Here is a 25,342-nt window from a genome sequence, read left to right as displayed (position 1 = left end):
ATGTGTATACAGCATGGATAGTCTATGTATGATATGTGTATACAGTATGAAGAGTCTACACTCACTGGACACTTTATTAGGAACACCTGTACACCTTCTCGGGAGATTCACAGCTTGAAAGTGCACCTGAAAAACCTGCAGGAAATGCGTGATGCAATCGTATCATCATGGACCAGAATCTCAAAGGAATGTTTCCAACATGTTGTGGAATTAATGTCACAAATAATTGAGTCTGTTTTGCAAAGGGAGGCCCTACTGTTACGAAATAGCGCAGTCTAGGGGGGTTGTTATTTGGCCGTCTTCACACTAGTCCTACCCTGGAGTGTAGTATAGGGGGAAAGACGGCCTGGTTTTTCTGAGAAGAATGAGAAATAACAGTATGGGGTTAGCTTACCAAAAGGGTAAGCTTTGGAATGCTCTGCCCTTGGATCTTAGATCAGTGGTCTCGGTCGAGGCTTTTAAAAAAACCTGCTATGACTTCTGCTGTTTTATTATGATCTTGTATTTGTAAAGCACTTTGTGACCCCTGGTCTGGGATGGGTGTGTTATGTATGTGGGACTGCACCTTTAAGAGACACCGGAAGTCAGTGGAGTTACCCCCGGTTGACACGTGTTGTTGGGGTGCAAGATGGCGATGTGAGGAGATAATAAAGTGATGACTGTTATCCAAGGTGTGGACAGTTATCAATCATAACATTGGCGACGAGGATTATGGATTCTTTACTCGCACCTCTTCCCCCGTTCCTCGCCCTACCGGGCGATCCACCGGTCCCGTGGATTCGCTGGTGTGAGTCCTTCGAAACGTTCCTAGTAGCCGCCGGGTTGGCCGGTGCTAGTGATCAACGAAGAAAAGCCCTGCTGATTCACTCACTGGGCAGCGAGGGACAGCGGATTTTTCGGACTCTCGGACCCGCTCCGAGATACGCGGACTGTGTGACACTGCTCAATGGACATTTTGCTGCTCCACAGAATGTAATGCTCCGGCGGATAATGTTTCGCCAACGTCGGCAGCAGACGGGTGAGTCTATCCACCATTACGTGGCTGATCTGAGGGGACTAGCCAGCCTCTGTAAATTCGGGGTGCTGGAAGACGAACTGATACGGGATCAGCTGGCTGAACACACTAATAACTCAAAGCTCAGAGACAAGTTGTTAATGATGCCAGACGACCTAACTTTAGCTAAAGCTGTGGATTTAGCATTCCAGCTCGAGTCAGCAGCAGCCTTGAAGTCACAGCTAGCGCCCACCTCCAGCTCTTTTCCCCCCAGACCCATGCTACTAACTCAAATGGTGGCACCGCCCACGGAGCCTTCCGAGTCCGGTTTCCCAGAGGACGGCCTCGATGTGAACTTTGCTGCACGCCAGGGTACGACAACACGCCGGGCCTGTGGTAATTGTGGCTCATCATCACACCAAAGCCGAGCCCCAAACTGCCCTGCCAAGGGGCAGCAGTGTAAGTGCTGTGGCAGGCAGAACCATTTTGCCCGGGTCTGCCGCTCTACCCCCACAACAGACAGTCCACGGCCACAAGGTACACCGGGACGGCCCACACAGACGACCATCCATTCAGTGACTGCCACCCTCCGACCGGCTAAGTGGTGCACTGTTGAGCTGGATGGGGTTCGCCTCCCACTGCTGGTGGATACGGGGGCCTCCAGGTCGCTCATGAACGCTGCCACGGTACGGCGGCTCTTTCCACTCCGAAAGCTCACTGCCAACGCCGAGGACCTATATGGCTATGGGCACTCCAAAATAGACATGGTGGGCACAATCGCCTTCACTGTGCGTTACGGGACTAAGGCCCTCCCCTCATTCACCTTTCAGGTGTCTCACCAGGGTTCTAACCTCATGGGTTTTGATTTGTTTTGCGAGCTGGGTTTCACCCTCATGGACAATGTTGGATCCGCCATCTTGTCTGTCGGCTCGCCGTGGGAACAACGCTGGCCTGCTCTATTCAGCGGTTTGGGCTGCCTCACCGCCTTCAACCACCAGCCCCTCCTCAAGCCCGAGGTGCATCCGGTGATACAGCCCATACGCCGCCTGCCCCTCGCCCTACGCGACGACGTCACCGCCGAGCTCCAGAAACTCTCGGATGCGGGCATCATCGAGCGTGTCGATGCCTCCCCCTGGATTTCGAACCTGGTGGTGGTAAAGAAAAAGTCAGGGGGCCTGCGTCCGTGCATCGATCTCAGGTCAGTCAACAAGGCAGTGATCCCGGACAGGTACCCGCTGCCCACGGTGGAGGAGCTGGCTGCACATTTCTACGGTTCCTCTGTGTTCTCGAAACTCGACCTTCGCCAAGGCTACCTACAGGTTCCGCTGCACCCCGACAGCCGCAACCTGACAGCTTTCGTGACGCATGGCGGGGTGTTCCGCTACACCCGCATGCCCTTCGGTCTCAGCTCAGCCCCCAGCTGTTTCCAGAAGATCATGACCACCATCTTCGCCGGCATCCCGGGAGTGGTCATCTTCCTGGACGACATAGTGGTCCATGGTGCGACACCGGACGTCCATGACGAGCGCCTGGCGAGGGTGTTGGACGTCCTCGCCAGCCACAACCTCACGCTAAATGGGGAAAAGTGCACCTTCGCCACTCCGGTCATCGAGTTCGTGGGGTTCCGCCTGACCGCCGACGGACTCAGCCCGCTACACTCTAACGTAGAGGCTGTGCTGCGCCTGCCGGAGCCGTCCTGCCCAGCTCAGCTGGCTTCGTTTCTTGGGATGACGGCCTACTACCTGCGTTTCCTTCCCCGATACTCCATGACCACCTCCCCACTGCGTGAACTATTGAAACAGGACGCGGTCTGGGAGTGGACCCCGGCCTGCGCTGCTGCTATTCACCAACTGAAGAAGCAGCTGACCTCACCGCCGGTGCTGGCATTCTTTGACCTGGCGAGCCCCACACTCGTGACGTGTGATGCATCCAACACGGCGATCGGGGCGGTGCTGTCCCAGATCCAGGGGGGCACGGAACGCCCGGTGGCATTCGCCTCTCGATCCCTCAACACAGCTGAACAAAAGTACTCGGTGGGGGAGCGGGAGGCGCTAGCCTGCGTCTGGGCGTGCGAGCGGTGGCATATGTATGTGTACGGGCGACACTTTACATTGCGAACTGACCACCAGGCTCTCACGGCCCTGCTCGCTACTTCAGGTTCGGGCCACAAGCCGCTGAGGATCTACCGCTGGTCGGAGAGGCTTCAACCGTATGATTTCACCACACTGTTTACCCCCGGCAGGGAAAATGTAGTGGCTGACCTGCTCTCCCGAGCCACCCCCGTCCCAGCACTCGGCGGCCCCAACCCCGGCCCGTTGCCCAACAAGGGCCCAGACGAGATGGAGTCAGAGCTCGTGCTCATGCTTCATGCCCCACTCCAGGCCACGGTTTCCCTGGAGGACCTTCAGCGCGCGTCGACAGAGGACCCCACGCTCTCCCATCTCCGCACTTACATCCGGGAGGGTTGGCCCACGAAAGTGCCGGAGGAGCTGGCGCCTTTTCATCGGGTCAGGAATGAACTGACCTGCTGGAACGGTGTCTGTGTGGCCCGGGGGCTCCGCACGTTCATCCCCAGCGACCTCAGGGCGCGCGTCCTCGCCATGGCGCACGAGGGCCACCTGGGCATTGTAAAGGTGAAGCAGCGCTGCAGGGATTTGGTGTGGTGGCCGGGCATAGACCGTGATATCGAGATGATGGTGAAGGAGTGCACGGCCTGCCTGGTCAGTGGGAAGACGGGCCCGCCACCCTCACCACCCCTACAGCCCTTGCAGTGGCCACCCACGCCTTGGGAGCACATCCAGCTGGACATATGTGGCGAACTTCATGGCGTCCCACACCACCAACGTTTCCTCCTAGTGGCCTACGACCTCCACTCAAAGTGGCCAGAGGTGGTCGCCACGGGGTCCGTAACAGCTCGGGTGGTCACTGACTTCCTCTCCTCTCTGTTTGCTCGGTGGGGCAATCCAAACGCCATCACAACGGATAATGGCCCGCAGTTTGTCTCAGCGGAGTTTGCCGTCTTCGTGGAGGAAAGGGGGATCAACCACATACGTACGGCGTTCTACCACCCGGAGGCAAATGGGGGGGTCGAGCGTTTTAACCAGACTCTGAAGAATGGGGTCAGAGCACACCTGGCAGAGGGCCTGCCGTTCTCAGCCGCGCTGCTCCGCACCCTGCTTCACTACAGAGCAACGCCGCACTCAACTACCGGCAGCTCCCCAGCACTCCTGATGATGGGCCGTGAGCTGCAGCTTCCTCTCAATCGGCTGCGGGCCCCAGCGGTCGCCACGCCAGCAGCAGCACCCTGCCAGAGCGCCAGGGTCGCAGACGCACAGTGGCGGATGAAGCAGCGGTTCGATAGGAGACGGAGGGTGAGAATACCTCCCTTCACAGAGGGGGACTGGGTCAGGATTCGCCGCCCTAACCGGGACCACAAGCTGCTCTCGTTCTGGTCTGCGCCGATGAAGGTCACCGCTCAGCTGGGCCCAGCCTCGTTTCGCCTGGACGACGGATCACGGTGGCACGCAAGCCGGCTTCGGAAGGTGGCATCGCCTCCCATCATAGACCCAGAACAACCGCAGGGTCCAGCTGAGTTCCCACCTGAACTGGTGGAGGCCGGGGTTCGCCCAGAGGCTCGTCCGGCCCGTGCCCGGGTCAGACCAGCACACCTGAGAGACTATGCGGTGGACTGGTGAACTCAAGGGTAGGGTTTAGGGCATAGCCTGTTCAGTGGCAGAATAACCCACATGGCTATGCTGGTGACTGGCAGTCTACCCAGTTCATCAAGTTTAAAAAAAAGAAAAAAAATGTTTGATAATTATAATGTTGTGTTATTCATTGTGTTCTTCTGGTTCCTGTGGGGGGGGGTAAATGTTATGTATGTGGGACTGCACCTTTAAGAGACACCGGAAGTCAGTGGAGTTACCCCCGGTTGACACGTGTTGTTGGGGTGCAAGATGGCGATGTGAGGAGATAATAAAGTGATGACTGTTATCCAAGGTGTGGACAGTTATCAATCATAACAGGGTGCTATAGAAATAAATCTGTTACTTACTTATCTTACTGTAATAAAATGCGTGGGTCCCCTGATTTAGGGGTATTGGTAAAATGTCAGGAGAGGGAGCGCACAAAACACACAGCCAGAAAGGTGTATTATAAAAGCCACTTTATTATTATGGGCGATGATCAGGCAGACATAGATTCGGAGGACGGCATAGTTCAATAAGTTAGACCTGGTTTCCCTAATTACCATTACAAACAGTGTACAAAAAAGGCACGCTCTATTGGAGCCACAGCACACTCATAAAGCCACACATCTATAGAAGCACGCTCCTATCGAGCCACAGCATAACCATACGGGCCGACACAAGGCCATAGGACACCACACAACTCCACTACAAGGGGCGGTCAGCAAGACCGGGTGCTCACCACTACACGGCACACTAAAATATGCTAATTTACTTAGGCTACTCAAATCTGACATCTAGCTATTCGCCCCTAGGACTCAACTTCCACAACTGACCATCAATTAATCATCATAAATATACAGTAGTACGAATTCATCTCATTCAAATAATCATAGGCCTATAAATAAGACAAACATTGGGCATATTGGCTAAATAGTAAATAATTAAAAGAGCACGTAACTCGCCGGGTGAGCGGTGCACTGCGTCCAACCGATGAGGCTCAATAGGTAAGTCCGTCTGGCTGACCATCGGTGGCGCAGGAACAGAGGAAGTGTGACGGCGGGCCAACACTACCCGATAGACGGCTGCAGCTGGGTGACACTCCTAGTGGACGCCCCGGTTCCGACTATCTTGCAGGCATACACAGATATACAGACACAGACATATACAGTTTAGGGAATATTGCACTACGGTCATATATTTAGGTGCACGCACCGGAAACGGAATTGGATAGACTACTGTTATAATGTGTACACCTGCATTCGCCCTGCTCAGGACTTGTTTGAAGCGTTGGGGCGCACGATCACATCTACTACCCCATCTGTTACCTTCCTCATCTCCTCCAGTATGTCCTCCTTCCTCTTCTCTTTGGGGATGGAGTCGATGAAGAGCCTGCAGTTGTCCAGACTCACACACACGCCAATGAACTTCCCTGGTCTGATCTCATGGTTATCCAGCAGGTGGATGGCTCTCTGGGCTGCCTCTCTGGTGGTGTACATGACGTAGCCCCTGTTCTCTCCGCTGAACTTCACCATCAGTCTGAACTCGTAGATCCGTCCGGCTCTCGCAAACACTGGCAACAGCTCATCCTCAAACATGTCCTTGGGGATCTTACCCACAAACACCTCACACCCCCGTGGAGGAGGGGGGCCCTCCCAACCTGAAGAAGGTCCACCGAACTTCCTCTGTCCGTTCTCCTGAACCATGTCGTAACCGATCTTGTCCATCAGGGTCAGAAGCGCTGCCTGGTTCGAGCTCCATATCATCTCATCAACCATGACTCCATAGTCCTCATCAACCATGAGTCCATAGTCCTCATCAACGCTGTCCCCGTCCATGACTACCTTTACTCCTTAAGTTTAGCTCCCCTCAGATGACAGACGTGAAACTAAACAATAAACAAGGCCTAAACAATAAAGCCCACTGACTGTGCTAGCTCTTCCGTGCCGGCGGCCCTAACCAGCCGCGAACACACCACCCCCCAGGATGAGTGTTAGTCCTGGAGCATGAAATGGGTTCTGAACCCAAAACCCAGCGTGAACCGTCAGCGACCTGCCCGTCTCCCGGCTCTGTCTGAAATAGAGTCATAGAGACAGTTATTGCGGGCAGGGCCGCAGGTGAAATCAATCAGCAAAACTAGCACAGGTGTCAATCATCACCTACAATTGTCAATCAACCCCAGCGAATGTTCCTGCGTTCACGCTCCATTACTATCACAGCCTCGGCCAGCTCCGTCTGAGCTCCCTTGAGCGGTGTGACCAGGCGGCAGTCCATCGTGCAATAGTTTGTGTTGTGGTTTTTGGTTGGTAGGTCCGGTAACAGAAACAAGACTGGTTTTCTAACAAAGAGTCTATGGGTTTTCCTGACGTGTTCATTATTGCAGCGGCAGCTGGGTGCACACAGGGCCATTGTCATCGTCGTTCTGGCGCAACCTGTTGGGATGGACTTGACGTACTTCAACGTGCGATGCAGACGCAACAACTCTACTCGTGTTGCTAGCGAAGTTTCCCACAGAAGTGGGGAAAAAAACGTCAGATCAGATATATAAACGGGTTATTTTGATAAACTGGACACATTTTGTGAATATATATGGTTACTTTCTCGCCTGAAAACATATAAAACTTCATAAAATGACATATTAACACTTGTAGAGCCAAATTACAGATTTTAGCCAATGGCGGCCAAAATTGAGGATTTAAAATCTGAGGCGAGAGCTCCGGGCAAGAAACTACTTCCGGTTTACTTCCGGATCCAACGCAACGCAAAAAGCTGACATTTTTTGACTGATTGCCGCACCCTGACGGTCAAGAAACGCAATGCAGAGCAAGGCAACTGATCAACGCAACGGCCCCATTGAGATGAATGACTTCCAGTGCAATGCAATGGCCCTGTGTGCACGCAGCGGCATTCGACGTCCTTCACCCATCTCTGGACGCACACCTGAGGTGATTACTTCCCGCGCATGCGCACTCATTCACACACATTTAACAACAGCGTTTAACACCCATATTTCTAAATAGTCCGGGTAATATGTGAAAAAATTGTTCACTTATTCATAAATAACACTTGTATAGTTTGGGGTCCTCCTGAACATTTTCAGATGTGGAGCCCTCGCAAAAACTCCTTCTTGTGGCCGTGGCGGCCATTTTCCTTTCCGCCATAGCCAAATTGTGTATTTTGCTTCATATCTCCTGAACCAAACATGATAACACCAAACAGATTATGTCTACCCCTATATTTTGAAGGCCAAGGATTACAATGATACCATATACAACATCATAAAGTGTTCAGGTGGCCATGGCGGCCATTTTCCTTTCCGCCGTAGCCGAATTATGTATCTCACTTCATATCTCCTTAACCAAACATGATAACACTGAACAGGTGATGTCTACCCCTATATTTTGAAGGTCAAGGATTACAATGATACCATATACAACATCATAAAGTGTTCAGGTGAATAGTTAGTGGTGAAATCAGACCTAAGATCATAAGATCGCTGCGTGAGGCTGACTTTAATCTCTATGTGGATACCATGACAAAGCTTGTCCCATGGTGCTTCAGCCTTGACCACACAAATTATGCACGCTGGTTACCTGTTCATGTGAAAGACATGGCAGGTCTTGCCAAAACCAATCCGGGTGTGGCAAAGGAATTTCTGGCAGGGAAATTCACAGTAACCAAGAGTCAAAACGTGTTCTCTGCAATGGCTATAGACCAAGCACACAAGCAAAATAATGCAACAGTGAAGGGAGATGGAGGAGCAGTTGGTCTGATGCAAAACCAGGATTCCCTTTGTCGCTGGGCTGTTGCTGGACCAGAAGTGTCTCGTGTGGTTGATGAGTTTGAGAATGCCATGGAGTTCAGCAGAAAAAGCGTTTCTGAAAACAGACATCATGAACAGACCAGAGAAGTGTCCAGCTGAAATTCAAAAGACAAGTGAATGCATTTGTTGATGTGATTGAGGAAATGGGGAACCCCTTCACAGAAGACAGCAACAACCTTCTGAAGCTGGACTCAAGGGAAATAGCAGACCAATCTGTTGTGGATGCTGTTCATGTTGCAGAGAGGATGGGCCAAGAGCAGTACAAACTCTTCATTGCTGAGAGGATTCAGGGCGCAAAACCCATTACCGACCCTTTAAAGAGGAACAAGCTTCCTCTTTTTAAAACGGCTCCAATAACGCAGTCCAGGACAAAACTCAAAGAAAAATCACTAAGAAATGACTGTTCACTGTTTTCCAGACTCTACATCGTCTGTCAGACACGTGATGGGAACCTTGAAAATTTCTTCAGACATGAAAATCAGGCTTACCCTCCATCACGCTCCATTCATGGTGAACTACGCTTGGGAAACAAGGCTGATCTGTTAAGTTGCCTAGAAAGGACTATATGCTGCAGTGCCCCAGACAGTGCCACACAAAACAGTGGCCCAGTCAGCAACAGTGCCCCGGAAAGTGTCTCAGGAAACCTTGCCCCACACTGCGCTTCCAGAAACAGTGCCCCAGACAGTGAGATCCAAATACTAGATGGGTCAGCTCAGCAGTCATCAACATGTTGAAACCAGGTATAGCAAAAACCTTCAATGAGTTTTCCAGCAAGATCTTTATGCCTTATATAAAAGGGAAACTTGAAAGTGTCAACAGAGTGGATGTGGTGTGGGACTGCTATGAAGCAAACAGCTTAAAGTCAGCTTAAAGACAGAAGCGGGGAACGGGCACAAGAACAAGAGTGGAAGGAAAAAACAAGGTACCAACCAACTGGAAAGGCTTCCTGAGAGTGGATGAAAATATAACCGAACTATTTCACTTCCTGGCCAGGAACCTTGTAAAAATGTCAACGACCAAACAAGTTGTTTCCACGTACGGACCCAATGTTCTGTCAACCGACCCACTACTAGACACGCATCATCTTTCCCCTTGCACACATGAGGAGGCAGATACAAGGATGCTACTCCATGTGGCGGATGCCACAAGAAAGGGATATAAAAAGATCATCCTGCGCACTGTGGATACAGATGTTGTGGTCCTAGCCATTGCACATGTGTCAGAGCTGGACATTGAGGAGCTGTGGGTGGCGTTTGGGACTGGTAAGAACTTCAGGTACGTGCAACAAATATTATGTGCAATATGACAACCCATGTGTACATAAGGTTCAGATATAGGAAAAAGTTTGGATATTTATAGCATAGCATAGTGTACAGCACAGTGTTTTATTGTATAGACAGTATAGTAGTATAGTATAGTAGATAGTGTACATAGCCTTATTTATGTCAACCAGCTCTTTTCTCTTTTTTGTTTTATCCTTGGCTCTCTTGTTTTTAGTCTTTTTTCCAAGCACCAGGGGAGCCCCCCCTCCTACATTTTGTTGTATGGTACCTGTACTGTATTAATGACAATAAAGACCATTCATTCATTCATTCAGGTACATACCCATCCATGAGATTGCCAGGTCCCTGGGTCCAGAGAAAGCAAAGGCTCTTCCTATGTTCCACGCTTTTACTGGCTGTGACACAGTGTCTGCATTTGCAACCAGGGGCAAGAAGGCAGTATGGGACACCTGGAATGCCTATGACATGCCAACAGAGGCCTTCATGGCTCTGTCACAGGCTCCAAACATCATACCGGAGGAAGTTATGTCGACTGTGGAGCGCTTCACAATTCTCCTCTACAGTCGCACCAGCAGCCAACTAAACATCAACACAGCCAGTCTTGAGTTATTCACCAAGAAAGGAAGGGGGATGGAGCAAATCCCCCCAACAAAGGATGCATTGGTACAGCACCTAAAAAGAGCAGTGTACCAAGGGGGACACTGTTCGGGACAAGCTCTTGTGGTTGCACCTAAGATGCCATCACCAAAAGACTGGGGTTGGATGGATCCAAGTGGCTGGAAGCCTTTTGTGGTCAACTCTTCCACAGGCAAGCCAGTCCATCCTGGAACTTTTGAGTTGTGGCTGCAAGAAAGGCTGCCGGGGGCATTGCAAGTGCAGAAAAGCCTCCTTAAAGTGCACTGCTCTGTGTCAGTGTGGAAGAGACTGTGGAGACAGTGAAGAATAGGTGTCAGGGTAGTGTGTGGTGTCTTTGTTTTTTATTAAACTTCCTTAAACTTGTTCCCTTGTCCCAGTGTGTCTGCTTCTGTGATCCCGGGCACATTATGAGGTCTGATTTCACCACTAACTATTCACCTGAACACTTGGTCACTATGATGTTGTATATGGTATCATTGTAATCCTTGGCCTTCAAAACATAGGGGTAGACATCACCTGTTCAGTGTTATCATGTTTGGTTCAGGAGATATGAAGCAAAATACACAATTTGGCTATGGCGGAAAGGAAAATGGCCGCCACGGCCACTAGACGGAGTTTTTGCGAGGGCTCCACATCTGAAAATGTTCAGGACCCCAAACTGTACAAGTGTACCAAGTTTTGTGCTTTTATGAAAAAGTGAACTATTACCCTAACATTTTGAACATAATACTCCCACGACCTGAGGTGATTACTTGTCCGCTTCCCGCGCATGCGCACTCATTCACACACATTTAACAACAGCGCTTAACACCCATATTTCACAATGAAAACAAGACCGTATGTGAAGGAAAGTAAGGAAATGTAGAGAACTATCACTTCCCACTCATCCTAACACTACCCAGTAGCCTATTAGTATAGTGTCGTTCCTAATAAAGTGTTCAGCTGAAATGACTTGGCCAGTAGAATATGATCCATAAAGAGCAGTTGTGACTAGTGCAGTTATAGAGCTGGTCAGGGACAGGTGGAGAGATGGGTAGGCGGCCGTGCTCTCTGTGGATCGATGCCATGGCATTCTCAATGAACTCAGTTCATTGGCAACCAGCGATCGATGGAGCACTGGTTCAGAGTTAATCAGGCAAAGTGCACTGTAGAGGACTGGGGAAAGCCGTTTAATCTACAAAAACGGCATTATTATTATGTCTCCTCAGATTCACAGAATAGTAAAAATAAAAAAAATACTAATTGTGCCCTAGAGGGCGATAGTGAGTTATGACTGAGTCTCTTTCTCCAGTTAAAAAGTATTATTCAAGAAAAGCGTAAGCAAAGAGTATATGGTGCATGTGCCCACTTCTCAAATCGAGTACATGTATGCACGCACGCGCACGCACGCACGCACGCACGCACGCACGCACGCACGCACGCACGCACACACACACACACACACACACACACACACACACACACACACCCTCACTGCCACTAGCTCCACAATGAAGCTGGTATGACTAAACCATTGGAGGAGGATTTTGCATGGCATAATTAAATCCAAGCAATCCCTCTCTGTTAATGTGCTGTAATCCTGAATCCTTGTTTGGCTCCTTGTTTACATGTCGGCTCCAGTGGTGATAGTGACAGTATGGTTCTAATGGGCTGGGTCAGCTAGGGTTCACAGGGTGATAGAGGATTGGTAAAACCCAGATTACCCAGCATTATCTGGGAACGTGTCAGATTAAAAAATGCCTTTGTGATATTACTCAAAGGTCTTACACTCAAAGTCACAGATCAAAACACGTATGACCCCCCTTCTGAATATACATAGGCTACCCCGCTTATGCACATCCATGTGGCATGGATAGATGATGAGTTGATTTGAGTGATGAGTTGATGCGATTTGACTCTTTTTGCATCTGTGGTAAAATGCTTGTTTGTGGGTGTTTATGAAGATACCTCTCTCCACTGCTTGTATAATAATTACCACTTGATATTCACCTCCTACTCTTCTATCGACTAGTCAGCAGGAACGATTCCCTGTTGTATTAAATAAAATGGCTATAGGATTGATTGAGCTAAACATGTATTTCCAGAACTATGATTTTTGGCAGTTTTGGCAGCAGAAAGGGCGATATTGCACTGAATCTGTCAAAGCCATTCAGTTGGTATGATGTAGGTATGATGTAGATATAACAGCCATTCAGTTGGTATGATGTATGATGTAGGTAATTAAGTGAGAAAATCATTTTTCTATCTGACTATGCCTGCGGGGCACAAAAATATCCTACATTGACACATCGTGTTGACGGGCGGCTCTGTGTACAACCAAAGCATTAGACATGGGGTGCTGGGGTCGTCTTTGCTGGGTGACTGAACATGACGTAAGGGAACGTTATGTGTTATCATCATCGTTGCGCTTCAATGACATCATCTTTGCGCTTTGAATCCTTCGGGATATTCATAACTGTCACAAGGTATGTTGTCAGGCTATGTCAGACACAATGACTAAAGATTGAGTTGTAAAGTTTTTTTTCCCACCCTATCCCATTCAATAGTCATCATTTCTCTCCATACTTTATTTAAACATAGTGCTATTTTCAACCATGTGAAAAGGTTAGGTGTTTATCAAGAAGAAGACACACATAACTTCATATCTTCAACACCATTTTAATTTAAACATACAGTACATTACAACAGTACTGACAGATATATCATTTGTCAATGCTGTTCAAAATAAAATAAAAGTATCTTCAGAATATGTACAGTGACACACAGTCCATTGACAATGTCAACCGTTGGGGACTGATTGATGTAAATGGTTTCCGTCTCGATGGAATGAATGAACAACAGTATCTAGTTCAGGTGTGATCAGATCAAGGATCATATCATGGAATGGAAGTCTGATCATAAATGAAAGTTTATGTATGGTGGAGACCACATAAATAGAATTATATAGAAATAGAATATTCTAAAATAGAATAATAGATCGATAATATAACTCTATTTCTATGATTTAGGCACACCCAATACTGCAGCTTGTGTCGCAGTAATTCAGCAACAGCCCCAGAGGATGCTGGGTAGTGCATGAGAAAGATTATAACCACAGTCGCAAAATGATCAATATCATTTTTTATCAATAATGCTAGTAGTCTGTCAAAGTTCACAATCATGCAATTAGATGCACAGACCACAAGGATCACAAGTGTGGGCCAAACAACACCAACAAATGAAGCAGAGATCGATCACTTGCTCTCTGCTACGTAGAATGGAAAGCGAGTACCAAAGCTGTGGACCAATACTGACCCGGTACTGTATGTCACAGTAAACAGCAAGCAGAAGCGTGTTGGGAATGAGCCATCATGCTGCATTCATGTGCTCCTCTGAAATCTCCAACTGGGGCAACTTTACTTTGAGATCTCCGGGTTTCCAACTCGAAGCTATCTCAGAATTTGAGTTTCTGAAGAACACTTGAATGCAGTATACAGCACAGTGGAGGGAATTGACGTAAGAATCCTTAGGATTTCTCCACATTACAGACAGCACCAACATGAAAACACACATCCATGCAACTGGTATCATACAGTTCTAGTGGCAAGCCTGTGTTTCGTTGGCCGGGCAGATTGGGAGTATCAGATTTCTAAAGTCTAAATGCAATGTTTACAATATCGACACAGGTGGCACGGGCGGGTCCAAAGCCTTCACGTGTGTCTCATTGGTCACGGTAGTACCATGTCCTCTGTCCTCCTCTCCCCCTCCAGCCCTCCTGGACCCTCCTCATTGGAGGAGAGAGCTGTCAATCAGCCCTACAGCACCTCTGGTTGGATGGTGTGCCAGTGAGCCGTCTCCACCTGCCCCCGACGGCACATCTCCTTCCAGTGTGACTGTCCCGCCTCTGGAGCTTCACAGCCAATCAGCACGCGGCCCAGCATGCTGCTTTTTGTGTAGAGCCGGCCCTGGTTGGAGAGACACGAGGTGTCATTGGTTGCTCTGACCATATACAAACTGAACTCTGACACAATAGGCTAGGTGCACGATCTCACTACTTCCTGAAAGGCACCTGGCATGAACATATCCTGTCTCACTCTATTGGTTTAATTGATTAATCAGCTGTGCACTGTGTGTTCCAACGGTTTACCGCACAGCTGATTAATCAATTAAACCAATAGAGTGAGACAGGATATGTTCATGCCAGGTGCCTTTCAGGAAGTAGTGAGATCGTGCACCTAGCCTATTATGAGTACAGTCGAGTAGCCTAGTCGGTCGAAACTCAGAACTACACAGATAAGTTAACCAGACAGATAAGATAGCCAGACTGTGTTTACCACCTCAAATTAATTAATTTATGCCCAGCCAAATCCATGTTTAGAGGTAGCTAGCTAACATTACATTGATCATACTCGTAAGACTTTTCACTTTTCAAAAAATGCCGGTCGAGAGAGGACGCTGGCGTTGCTTGTTTTCACCGCTTCTCCACCCGAAATCCAGATATACTTGCAGTATACAGAGTAGATTGTCCTACAAAGACACTTAGATTTAGATTTAGTAATCTAAAAATGACTAAATACTAAATAATGACCTATACTTTCTTTCATTTCTTTTTTTGTTTCTTTTTATTTTACTACTCAATCTTTTCAGTTTGTAAAGCGTCTTTGAGTGTCTAATGTATTATTATTATTATTATTATTATTATTATTACAACAAACTGCGACATTATTGCGATTATTATTACAACAAACTGCGACACTTTAAATAAATGTGCAATAACACTATTGTGCAATATGACAACCCTAGTCGTCTATCTGTACAGTATAGTACAGTGGATAGTGTACATAGCCTTTATTTATGTAAACCAGCTCCTTCCCTTCTTGTGATTTTTTTTTTCCTTTCCTAACACCAGGGGAGCCACCCCTCCTAAATGTCGTTGTTTGGTACCTGTACTGTAGCAATGACAATAAAGACCATTCATTCATTCATTCATATACGTATACATACAGTACCAGTTAAAAGTTTGGACATACTTTCCCATTCACTTGAATAGGAATGTGTGTCCAAACGTTTGACTGGTCCTGTATATATATGTTGTACTTATAACTGAACATCAAGATCAAATTGCATGGAGGACTCTCCTGACTCCATTAAAGACTCCCACCTGCATGATGATGAACTCAAGGACCAATGGCAGCTGACCGACATCACCTAGGGGCAGGTCAAACAGAAAGGGGGCGTTCCACACGGCATTGTGCCCTCCAACCCCTTTGGTCTCCTTGGTGCCAATCACCTTGCCACCCTGGCGCAGGTTGATGACTACATAGTGATCTGTGGGTACATAACAACAAAAGTGGGAGAGAGGGAGAGAGAGAGGATGTGTGTGTGTGTGTGTGTGTGTCCTGCTGAAAATAATGGTGAATGGTGATGGATATTTGAGAACCAAATGTGCAGTACAGGTTTTGATGCGGAAAGGCACAGTACATTAGTTCACCAAGGGTGGAGGAGAGTGTATGACGTAACAATATTGACTGCCTCTGTGTGTGCGTGTGTGTGTGTGTGTGTGTGTGTGTGTGTGTGTGTGTGTGTCTATGAGAAACAAATACAGAGAACCTAGAAGAGAGTGTGATGGCCAGGGCACATCAGGACATAATATAATATATATATATGCCATTTAGCTGACACTTTTATCCAAAGCGACCTTGCAGCGAGTGCATTCAGTATATATGGCCCCAGCGGGACATTCAAGTGAAGGATATCTGAAATAGCATGAACATTTATTCAATCAATATCTGATAAAGATAGTAATTTAATCCCCTCAGAGTACCTCCAGGGATTAGTCTTTGTCGTCCATCACGCAAGAATTGGCCACTGGAGTTTACATAACGCATACAGTACATACACATCAGTGGAGGCTGGGGGAGGTAGAAATCGGAGGACAAGCTCATTTGAATTGAATGGAACAGAATGAGGAATTGTATCATGTGTGCCCTCGGAATCCCCCTGATTCCGTCCCATGCATTCCAATGAGCCCGTCCTCCGATTTCTACTTCCACCAGCCTCTACCGATACACATCTACAGGTGTCACCTAAAACACTCCTTCCGCTTATCACACCTAGCCCCCTCAGAACACAAATGATTTTGCCTTCGAACAGCGACTGTTTTCCTGGGATGCAGCTACTCCAAAGAAGAAGCAGGTGGTTTTCAATTTCAGACGTGTACGATGGCGGCAACGGAGATGTGATTCAGACGTGGTGAGATATGCCACACACAGAGAGATGACGGGAGAGGAGAGGAAATGAGAGGAGCCTTGATCACTATCTCTAATCTGATTATAGAGGAGCTCGGTCAGAGAGGCCGGGTCTGTGGCTGTGGCTGGGACTGCGGTCGGGAATCTAGTTTACACAATCTTTTACACACACACACACACACACACACACACACACAGACACACACATATGCATATGTACACACACAACCATGAACACAGGCACGCACGCATGCACACACACATACAACCACGCACACACACACACATACACACACATACGATCGCATGAACACAACCACGCACGCACAGACGCACGCGCACACACACACACACACATAATGTACACATACACGACCATGCACACACACACACATACACAAACACAGGTCTACTGGGGCTTACCAGCAGCCCCTGGCATCCGTGTCATCTTAGCCAGGTTCTCAGCCTTGCGGACCATCACCTTGATCCTATGGGCCAGTGTCTGGTACTGCAGCAGGATATAGAGCTGGCCCAAGGCCCGCGGGGCGCAGACGGAACTCTTCCGACGGCTTGACGTCTCCTGGGAACTCATGCTCTGTGAGAGAGAGGGAAGGAGAGGCTTACTTTTGTGTGTGTGTGTGTGTGTGTATGGGGGGGGGGGTTACAAAAAAAGCTCCACACTGTGTTATTTGAAGAAGCAGATGTTGTCTGTGTCCTGGGGTGTCTGAGACAGAAGTAAAAGAGAGTCAAAAATAGACGAAGTCATTGACAAGCTGTTCGTTCGAGCCTGGAGAGCTGGGAGCATATCCTTCATCTGAATCTTCCCTTCTGTGGCAGCGAAATCCCATGAGACTCTCATAAGATGAATGTCATAAAAGGCATGATCAATCTCATTAGCTGCTTGTTTGGTGCCTGACAGCGTCCCAGGGCCCAGGATGACTCTCCCATGCTGCGATGTGAGCTCACTGAAGTGTTAGTGAGGCCAGCGGAGCGTGAAGGGGGACTTTTATTTTTTCAACACAACAACAAGTGAGCCTCCACGCTCTGCTGCTTCCGCTGTGGTTGTGTGCTGCTAACTTTATTACTTGAACTATCTACTTTATTACTAGTTGTACTGCTAACTTTACTACTTGGACTATCTACTTTATTACTAGTTGTACTGCTAACTTTATTACTTGAACTATCTACTTTATTACTAGTTGTACAGCTAACTTTACTTGAACTATCTACTTTATTATTAGTTGTACTGCTAACTTTACTTGAACTATCTACTTTATTACTAATTGTACTGCGAACTTTACTTGAACTATCTACTTTATTACTAATTGTACTGCGAACTTTACTTGAACTATCTACTTTATTACTAATTGTACTGCGAACTTTACTTGAACTATCTACTTTATTATTAGTTGTACTGCTAACTTTACTACTTGAACTATCTATTTCCTTACTAATTGTACTGCTAATTGTATCCTGTCTTATTTTGTCACTAGTGTCCTGTACTATTGTCACTTTTTTTTATCTTGAATGATGCCTATTGCCTTATTGTCCTGTGCTGCTGTCGAAGCCTAATAATTTTAATCTCTTACACATGTAATGTGACATAACAATAAAACGTGAAACTTGCGACTACAGTATGTGTCAGTCTATTAGAAGAGGATGAATCAAACCTGTGCTAGTGTAGCGGAGGGGGTTTGTAATCGCTTGGCCACTTGGGGTGCCATGTGGGAGACCCACGTTCGAACCCTTCACAAAGTGTGCAGTACAGGTTTTGATGCAGACAGGTACAGTACATTAGTTCACCAAGTGGTGGAGGTGGGTGTATGACTTTTACAATTGACTGCCTCTGTGTATATGCATGTGTGTGTGTGTGGGTGTATGACATTTACAATTGACTGCCTCTGTGTATATGCTTATGTGTGTGTGCATGCATTCGTGCGTGTGTGTGTGTGTGTGTTTGACTCAGCAAGGACCAAGGCTGCTCCACATGTCCCCTCTAACTGAACAAAGGCAGGAGCCAAGTGCATGGAAGTAACATGGAAGTAAGTGGGCACACTGCTGAGAGTATGCACTCTGCTGAGAGTATGCACTCTGCATCACTGGTTCAATGTGCCTCCTGCTACCCCACTGGTGCGAACTCTGCACCTCACCTACCATATGCGTTAACGGATCTCTCAGAATCCGAATCAAGTTTATTGTTACATCCCATTATACACGTATATGAGAGTAAAGTTCTTAGGCTTCAGTTCCTCGACATTGCAGCAACAAGAGAAAAAAGGTGAGTCTCTCATGTTCAGAAGTGTCTCTCTCACAACAATCAATATGTTAGCAGCATATACGTTAGATTATGAATTGCCATCTTTACTTTCCTCCTCATGGTGAAAATTGTATTCTCCATAAACAGCGTCCACTAACCGAACACATACATGTATGAAGAATGGCTGACTCTATGTCTTTATATAACTTATATAGTGGAGCTGTCTACAGAAGACATTGATTGAATCTCCAAAGTCTTTCCTCGATGTCGGTGTCCTCCCTCCTCGCCTCCTCACAGGGGGGCAGAACCTCCGATGCGTTTCGTGAAGGAGGCGAGGAAGCGTAAAGGAAAGACTTTAAGAGATTTGGTCATTGTTGTCTCTATAATGTCCCAGTCATACATCAACGCCTATTGTACAAAGACTCTTTCCCCCCTCTCGCCAGCCTGTCAGACTTGCCCTCTGGCACAGCCTTCACAGCACCACAGAGGACAGCGCGTGGGCGCCTAGCCAGAACACTGTCCTTCACATGTTTGCTCTGCAGTCACTGACTGGCAACAAGAGTGGAAAAAAGCCCTTAATGGGTACCTTGTTCTGATTAGAGAATAACATTCCTTCAGGGATATCTAACATGATATGGCCAATTCATAATTCACAGTACAGTACACACTTTAAGTCAACAGACAATGGAAACAGGCATGCCCGTTGGAACATCAGGACTGATAAGGGCATTCAATGCAAGATATCTTGATTCAGAGATTCCTTTTTAAAAAAGAAACGTTTGTGAATGTGTCTACTATTGAATAATGAAAACAACAAATCCACGGGACTTCACAGGGTAAAGTTATGCTTTTATAAGCATGCCTAAGATAGAGGGGCCATGTTATGGTGAGAGTGACTTTATAGAGACTTGGAAAAGCCCTCAGACTGAAAAGTCGACCTAATTAATTAATGAGAAGGTAATGGTGTGTGAGGGAATTATTTTTAATAGACTTTTGGGGCATTAATTCCTGCACCACAAGAGAAACAGCATGGTGGCGGTGGTGCTGGTGGGGTGTGTGTATGTGTATGTGTGTGTGTGTGTGTGTGTGTGTGTGTGTGTGTGTGTGTGTGTGTTAATCTACTATTTCTACTGACTTTATGGTGCCCTTAGCTACTGAAGAGTGACAGAGAGACAGATCGATGGCGGTACCTTCTTTAGCTTGCACCTAGCGGGCATGAGCTCCCTGGTGTAGGTGATGGTCGTATCCGGCTCCCAGTCCATCTCCCCGCAGGGCATCTCCAGCTCCCCCAGCGCCGCCTCCCTCAGGCCAGAGAAGTTCCTGCTGTAGACGGCCAGTCGGAGGGTGCAGGTGCGGAGCTCCTCCACAGAGCCCACCTGCAGCGTGAAGCTCTGCCCCTGGACCTCCGGGCTGAGGCTGCGACGCCGCGACACCCCCGACTGAGGGGAGGGGCAGAGCGGGGGCAGGCTGGCCCGTATGAACACCCCGCTGGACCGCCGTGCCGCCCCCGAGAGCCCCAGGATGTTGGTGGTCAGGGTGCCCCGCGCCGGGGAGAAGAGCAGGGAGAAGTGGAGGAGAGGGGCCGGCTTGACAGGGAGGGACAGAGAGCTGGCGCTGGAGCCGGAGCCGTACTGCGGCGGCGGCTGGGTGGACTCCCTTCGCAGAGTGTGAGCGTGCGCAGCGGCGCTGGTCAGGCGGCTCTGTTCGCTGTACATGAAGCTGTCGCCGGTGACCGTGCAGCGGCGCTCCAGGGCCCGTCTCGTCTTGGACACCAGGCCCAGTTTGGGGATGGAGGGAAGAGAGGCTCGGCCGTGGACCACGGGCTTGTAGTGAGAGCTGGAGGCAGCGGGGCTGCTGAGGCGACGCATGGGGAAGCACGATCTGGAGGGAGAGAGGGGTCGAGGGTCAAAGGGCAGAGCGGTGAGGTCATCCTCGGAGGGCGAGGGGCTGCTTCGGGGGGAAGGGAACTCCAGGACGTCCCCCTCCATCTCCTCGTACTGCTGTTTGATGGGCAGAGTGCCCAGGGCGGGGGTGAGGGTCACAGTCACTCGTTGGCTATGAGCGGCCTCTTTGTCATCAGGTGGTTGAGTCTTTCCCCGTCGGCGCCAACACAGGATGCAGCCGAGCACCAGGCAGAAACAGAAGACTGCCAGACCCACGGCCAGCAGGATCTGTAGGTGAACTGGGCACACAGGTAGGAGGTGGTGGTCAATCATGGGTTAAAGATCTCAAGGATTTTAGTGACTCAGAGAGAGAGGGGGAGGAGAGAGAGAGAGAGAGAGAGAGAGAGAGAGAGCATCTGTTGGCCCCCTCTTGTTTTTAAAAAATGTATTGCCTTCTTAATCAACACTGCAATTTTCTTATTTTGTCTCTACAGTTGCCAACCAATTATGTGATTAAACAGGAAATGGCTGTGGGTCCTAATCATAACTGATTGTTCCATTTTGTAAATGGCATTGGCACAGTTCTGGCTTTGATCTAAAACAGAGCAGCGGACCAAAATGCGTTGGAGTCAGATTTCCTGCTTCCCAAAAGTACACGAGCAGGTGACCAATAGCATCTCTCATTGCCTACAGATAAACAAGCAGCAGTGATTGTGACACCGAAACTACTTCCTGGCTCTGAATGTAAATACTTAGTGACAGTGTTGCATAGTGACTCATCCATCTGCCCACGTGTGATCAGCCACGAGAGGCTGAAAAACACCCTTTTGAAGGAGAATCCCACTGAAACCTTACAAGGAAGATGAATCACTTCCATGGACCATTTGGAAGACGTTTATCACAGGCCAGACTGCCAAGGCAACGTAACGGTTATCTTTGTAAGGACAGTAGATGAGATTATCTTTATCAGAAACAAATATTTCCTGGAGCAATTTACTGTTCATGTCCATGCCAGTGTTCTACTAATAGAAAGCTTAATGCATACAAAAAAGCTTAATTATAAAATGGAAATACAGGCAATATGCTTCGAGCTAGTGTTATGAAAAGTCAGAGAATAATGGTGTGTTTAGTCAGGGTGCATACAACCAATTGTGGAGGCAATAGTGGTAATAAGATATTATTGTCTGATAAGAAGCCATTCTAAGGAACTGCTCTGAATATAGTCCCAATATTCCAAACACTCAAAGGATCAAATTCTATTCTCAATTCAAATCCAGAGTAGCTGCCACATTATCACATTAGCTGCCAACACGTCACCTGTCACAGGTAGCAGTATAAACACAGGAAATTACAGCAATTGAGAATAAAATAATTTATAAAATAAATGCATGCATATGATTGATCAAAACGATGTATTGGCAATAATAATATTTTTAAAAACACAACAAAAATCATCTACCAACAGCTGGCTAACAGTTTTGTTGCTCTTGTTGTTGTTGTTGTTGTTGTTGTTGTTGTTGTTGTTGTTGTTGTTGTTGTTGCAGTTGTTGGTGGTGGTGTTTTTTGCAGTCTAGAACCTGTGGGTCCCATATTAATTCATGAACATTATCTATTAGCTAGTCACCTTACTAGAGAGGAAACGGAACGAACTTTTCCCTAGTAATAAGGACTTAGCAGCACATAAGGAAAAACATGAAAATGAGAAATGAACAATGAACATTTATTTCATGAACATTTATCTTTAAAACCTACCAAGTTTCAACCATGCGAAGATCCATACGTCTAAGGTTACATCATGTGAACAAAAACACATTTCCACTTAACTTTATAGGTGCATGAGAAGTGATTAGAATGAAACACATGCCCAACTTCCTTACCTCCGAAGGCATATTGCGGCATTCTTTCCTGTGTTCTTTGATGACTCGCTGGCATCAACGTGAATGCGGTTCACTGGTAAGAGCCATTCTCTCCATCCTGCACGCGCATTGGGAATGTCCTGGGCACATGCGTCGCTATCCAGACCGGCTGTCTTTAGCCAATCAGAGCCGCCGGTGACTAAGCGGGGTATGCGTAAAACTCTAACATGATTAAGCTACCGAAGACGCAGCATCGTTTGTCATCATATTGATAACCTCACCAATTTAGCCATGAAGAGCCCAAGAATACAATATTTTAAAAAACGTAATTACTCAATATTGCAATACAAAATGCTGCAGTCTACAATTAGATAGATTGAAACAACCATTACAGTACTATTATAATTAAATATAATCGTTAATATACTTCATGTTTTAATCAGTATTTTATGTTAGAGGAGGGTCAATGTGTTTTTTTCTTCTCATGTGTTCGGGGAGGATTATGCCAACACATATTTTGCTTGCGGGAGGGTAATCAATTTTCATATTTAAGAGGTCAGATTTCGTAACCCCCATAATATATAACAATCGGTCCCTATGCCCTATTTATTATTATTATTATTATTATTATTACTATTAATAATAATAATAATAATAATAATAATAATAAGAAGAAATAATAATAATTGGTGTGAGCGCTCTCGGTCCCACCTTTTTATGTCTTCATACAAGACAGAGCGATTCCAATTAGTTAACAGTTGTATGTAATGTATGCAACATTGGTATAGACAGAGACGTCATCGTAACAACTTCATATGACATGATTAATCAACTACCGTTGTTAGTTCGGTTTCATAGGACAATAGTCGCATTCCGATTCTCTGTCCATCTATTGAAGTGTGCACTCGTACACTCCCCCTCAAGGAAAGTATAGGAGTATTCGTGTAAGGAATGGTGGCAACTCTCCAGCCCTGCTTGCACCAATCCAATGCTTATGAGGGGAAGTTCTGGGTTAAGGATGGGGAATCTCAAAACACCCTATGCCTTCCACTGACTCAGCTTCTTAATACTCTATGAGGATAGTCAGTATTTCCTTAATTGTTTTTGATTGAAAATAGAGTAGAACCCTGCCCTGCTGATGGCAGCAAACATTACGGTAGTGCTTGATTGTCTATGAAGCATGTATGTTGTGCTATAAATATCATCCTTCAAGGCAAACATGACCTCGAAGTAAACACATCACTGTGGATCAGAGCACTGGCCTGAAGGATTCCGTGAGCATCTTTGAAAAGCGTTTGCGTTGGAGGAGCCGTTTAATCTGTTCATTTCAGAGGAGATGAATACAGATGAATAGCCCAACGCCTATTTGTAACCAATTTAGCACAGTTGAAGAATGTCTTTATCACAGAGCTGGAACAGATCTATCTCTCTGTGTTTCTCCTCAAAGCATGCTTGATCAACTGATTTGAGCTGAGCCCCAGATATTACAGCATTAGTCACTGTAGTGAATGAGGATATCCGTTTTTAACTGTATTTAATCAACTCTCCTTCTATTTGATCAAACACCAATGGGACCTAACCGTTGTCATGGTGCCCAGATTCTAAAGAATAAAACATAAATCTAACTGTAGGCCTATGTCATGAATATGCAATATCAAAATAAAAAAGAGCATGTGCATGATTTTGATGGGTAGCACATTATTCAAATGATTTTATGGGGGAAAAATGTCTAAAAAGTGTATAACAGTGCAATGAACAATGCAGCAGAAAGACATTACAGCACTAGTGGATGAGCAGGAGGAATAATCAACATTGAACCATGAGACCAACAAGGGACTTGGTATCTCACTAGCGTCTTACCTGCTTAACGGGGCTTCAAACAACAACAACAACAATCACCCAAAAATTATATTCAAAATATCCCAAATTGTACATACAGACATGTTGAATGACTGTAGATACGAGTTAATCAATACTTATTTGGGGTGTTAAATAGTTTGAGTACCTTCCAGGTTCTTGGAGAACAGGACCTGTATGAGGAGCCAGATGAACAGAAAGACCATGACTCCCTCGATCATCCCCTTACAGTTGAAGAAGAGGACTGACTGCCACACCGGCAGGACAGGGTAGTCATCATGCTGGTACGGCATGGTTACAACACGTGGGGGACACACCCAGCCTCTTGAACACTATTGGAGTCTGCCACCATGGAAGGATGATGGAGAACTGCCACCATGGATGGAACAGTGTGGAAGTCTATTAAGATCTGCCACCATTGAACAGTGTGGAAATCTATGGAGATCTGCTGCCATAGAACACTGTTCTATCCTCAATGGGTGCCTCTAGCTGCCTTGAGGTGCTGGAAACCTCAGCGTTCTTCTTCCATAGGCCCCCCTCCTCTTCAGCCATCTCTCCTCTGACCATGTCTGTCTGACACCAACAGTACGAACCCCCCAGACACACCTATCAGGTCTGGTTTGCAACGTTGCAACGTTTGCCCCTGGGCTTTAGAGTTATAGTTTTTTTCGACGATTTTTGTTTGAAACGATCAAATATTGATAGAGATAGAAGGACGCATGAGGTGCTGATACAGAGGAGATGGTGCAGAATAATCCGATACTCCTCACCTTCTGTTCTGGCTAGAAGAGACCACAGTAAAATGACAGACTAACTTGGTATTGTTTTCTTTCGAAGCAG

General features: G+C 47.1%; 1 protein-coding gene across 1 annotated transcript; it reads right to left on the bottom strand.

Moving 5' to 3' along the window:
* Positions 1-14,216: 14,216 nt before the first annotated feature.
* On the bottom strand, positions 14,217-24,795 carry LOC308165574 (uncharacterized protein; the record flags this gene model as incomplete). The annotated part of the gene is made up of 5 exons (XM_080539723.1): positions 14,217-14,366; positions 15,563-15,729; positions 17,073-17,244; positions 20,097-21,088; positions 24,651-24,795. The coding sequence occupies 5 exons, from the start codon at positions 24,793-24,795 to the stop codon at positions 14,217-14,219; spliced, it is 1,626 nt and encodes a 541-aa protein (XP_080395849.1).
* Between the last annotated feature and the right edge of the window lie 547 nt (positions 24,796-25,342).

This window comes from Nansenia antarctica, assembly GCF_963989245.1.
Source record: "Nansenia antarctica genome assembly, chromosome: 9".
Classification (NCBI taxonomy): Eukaryota; Metazoa; Chordata; class Actinopteri; order Argentiniformes; family Microstomatidae; genus Nansenia; species Nansenia antarctica.
The sequence above is the reverse complement of the archived record's forward strand: the minus strand, read 5'-3'. Positions and strand labels throughout refer to the sequence as shown.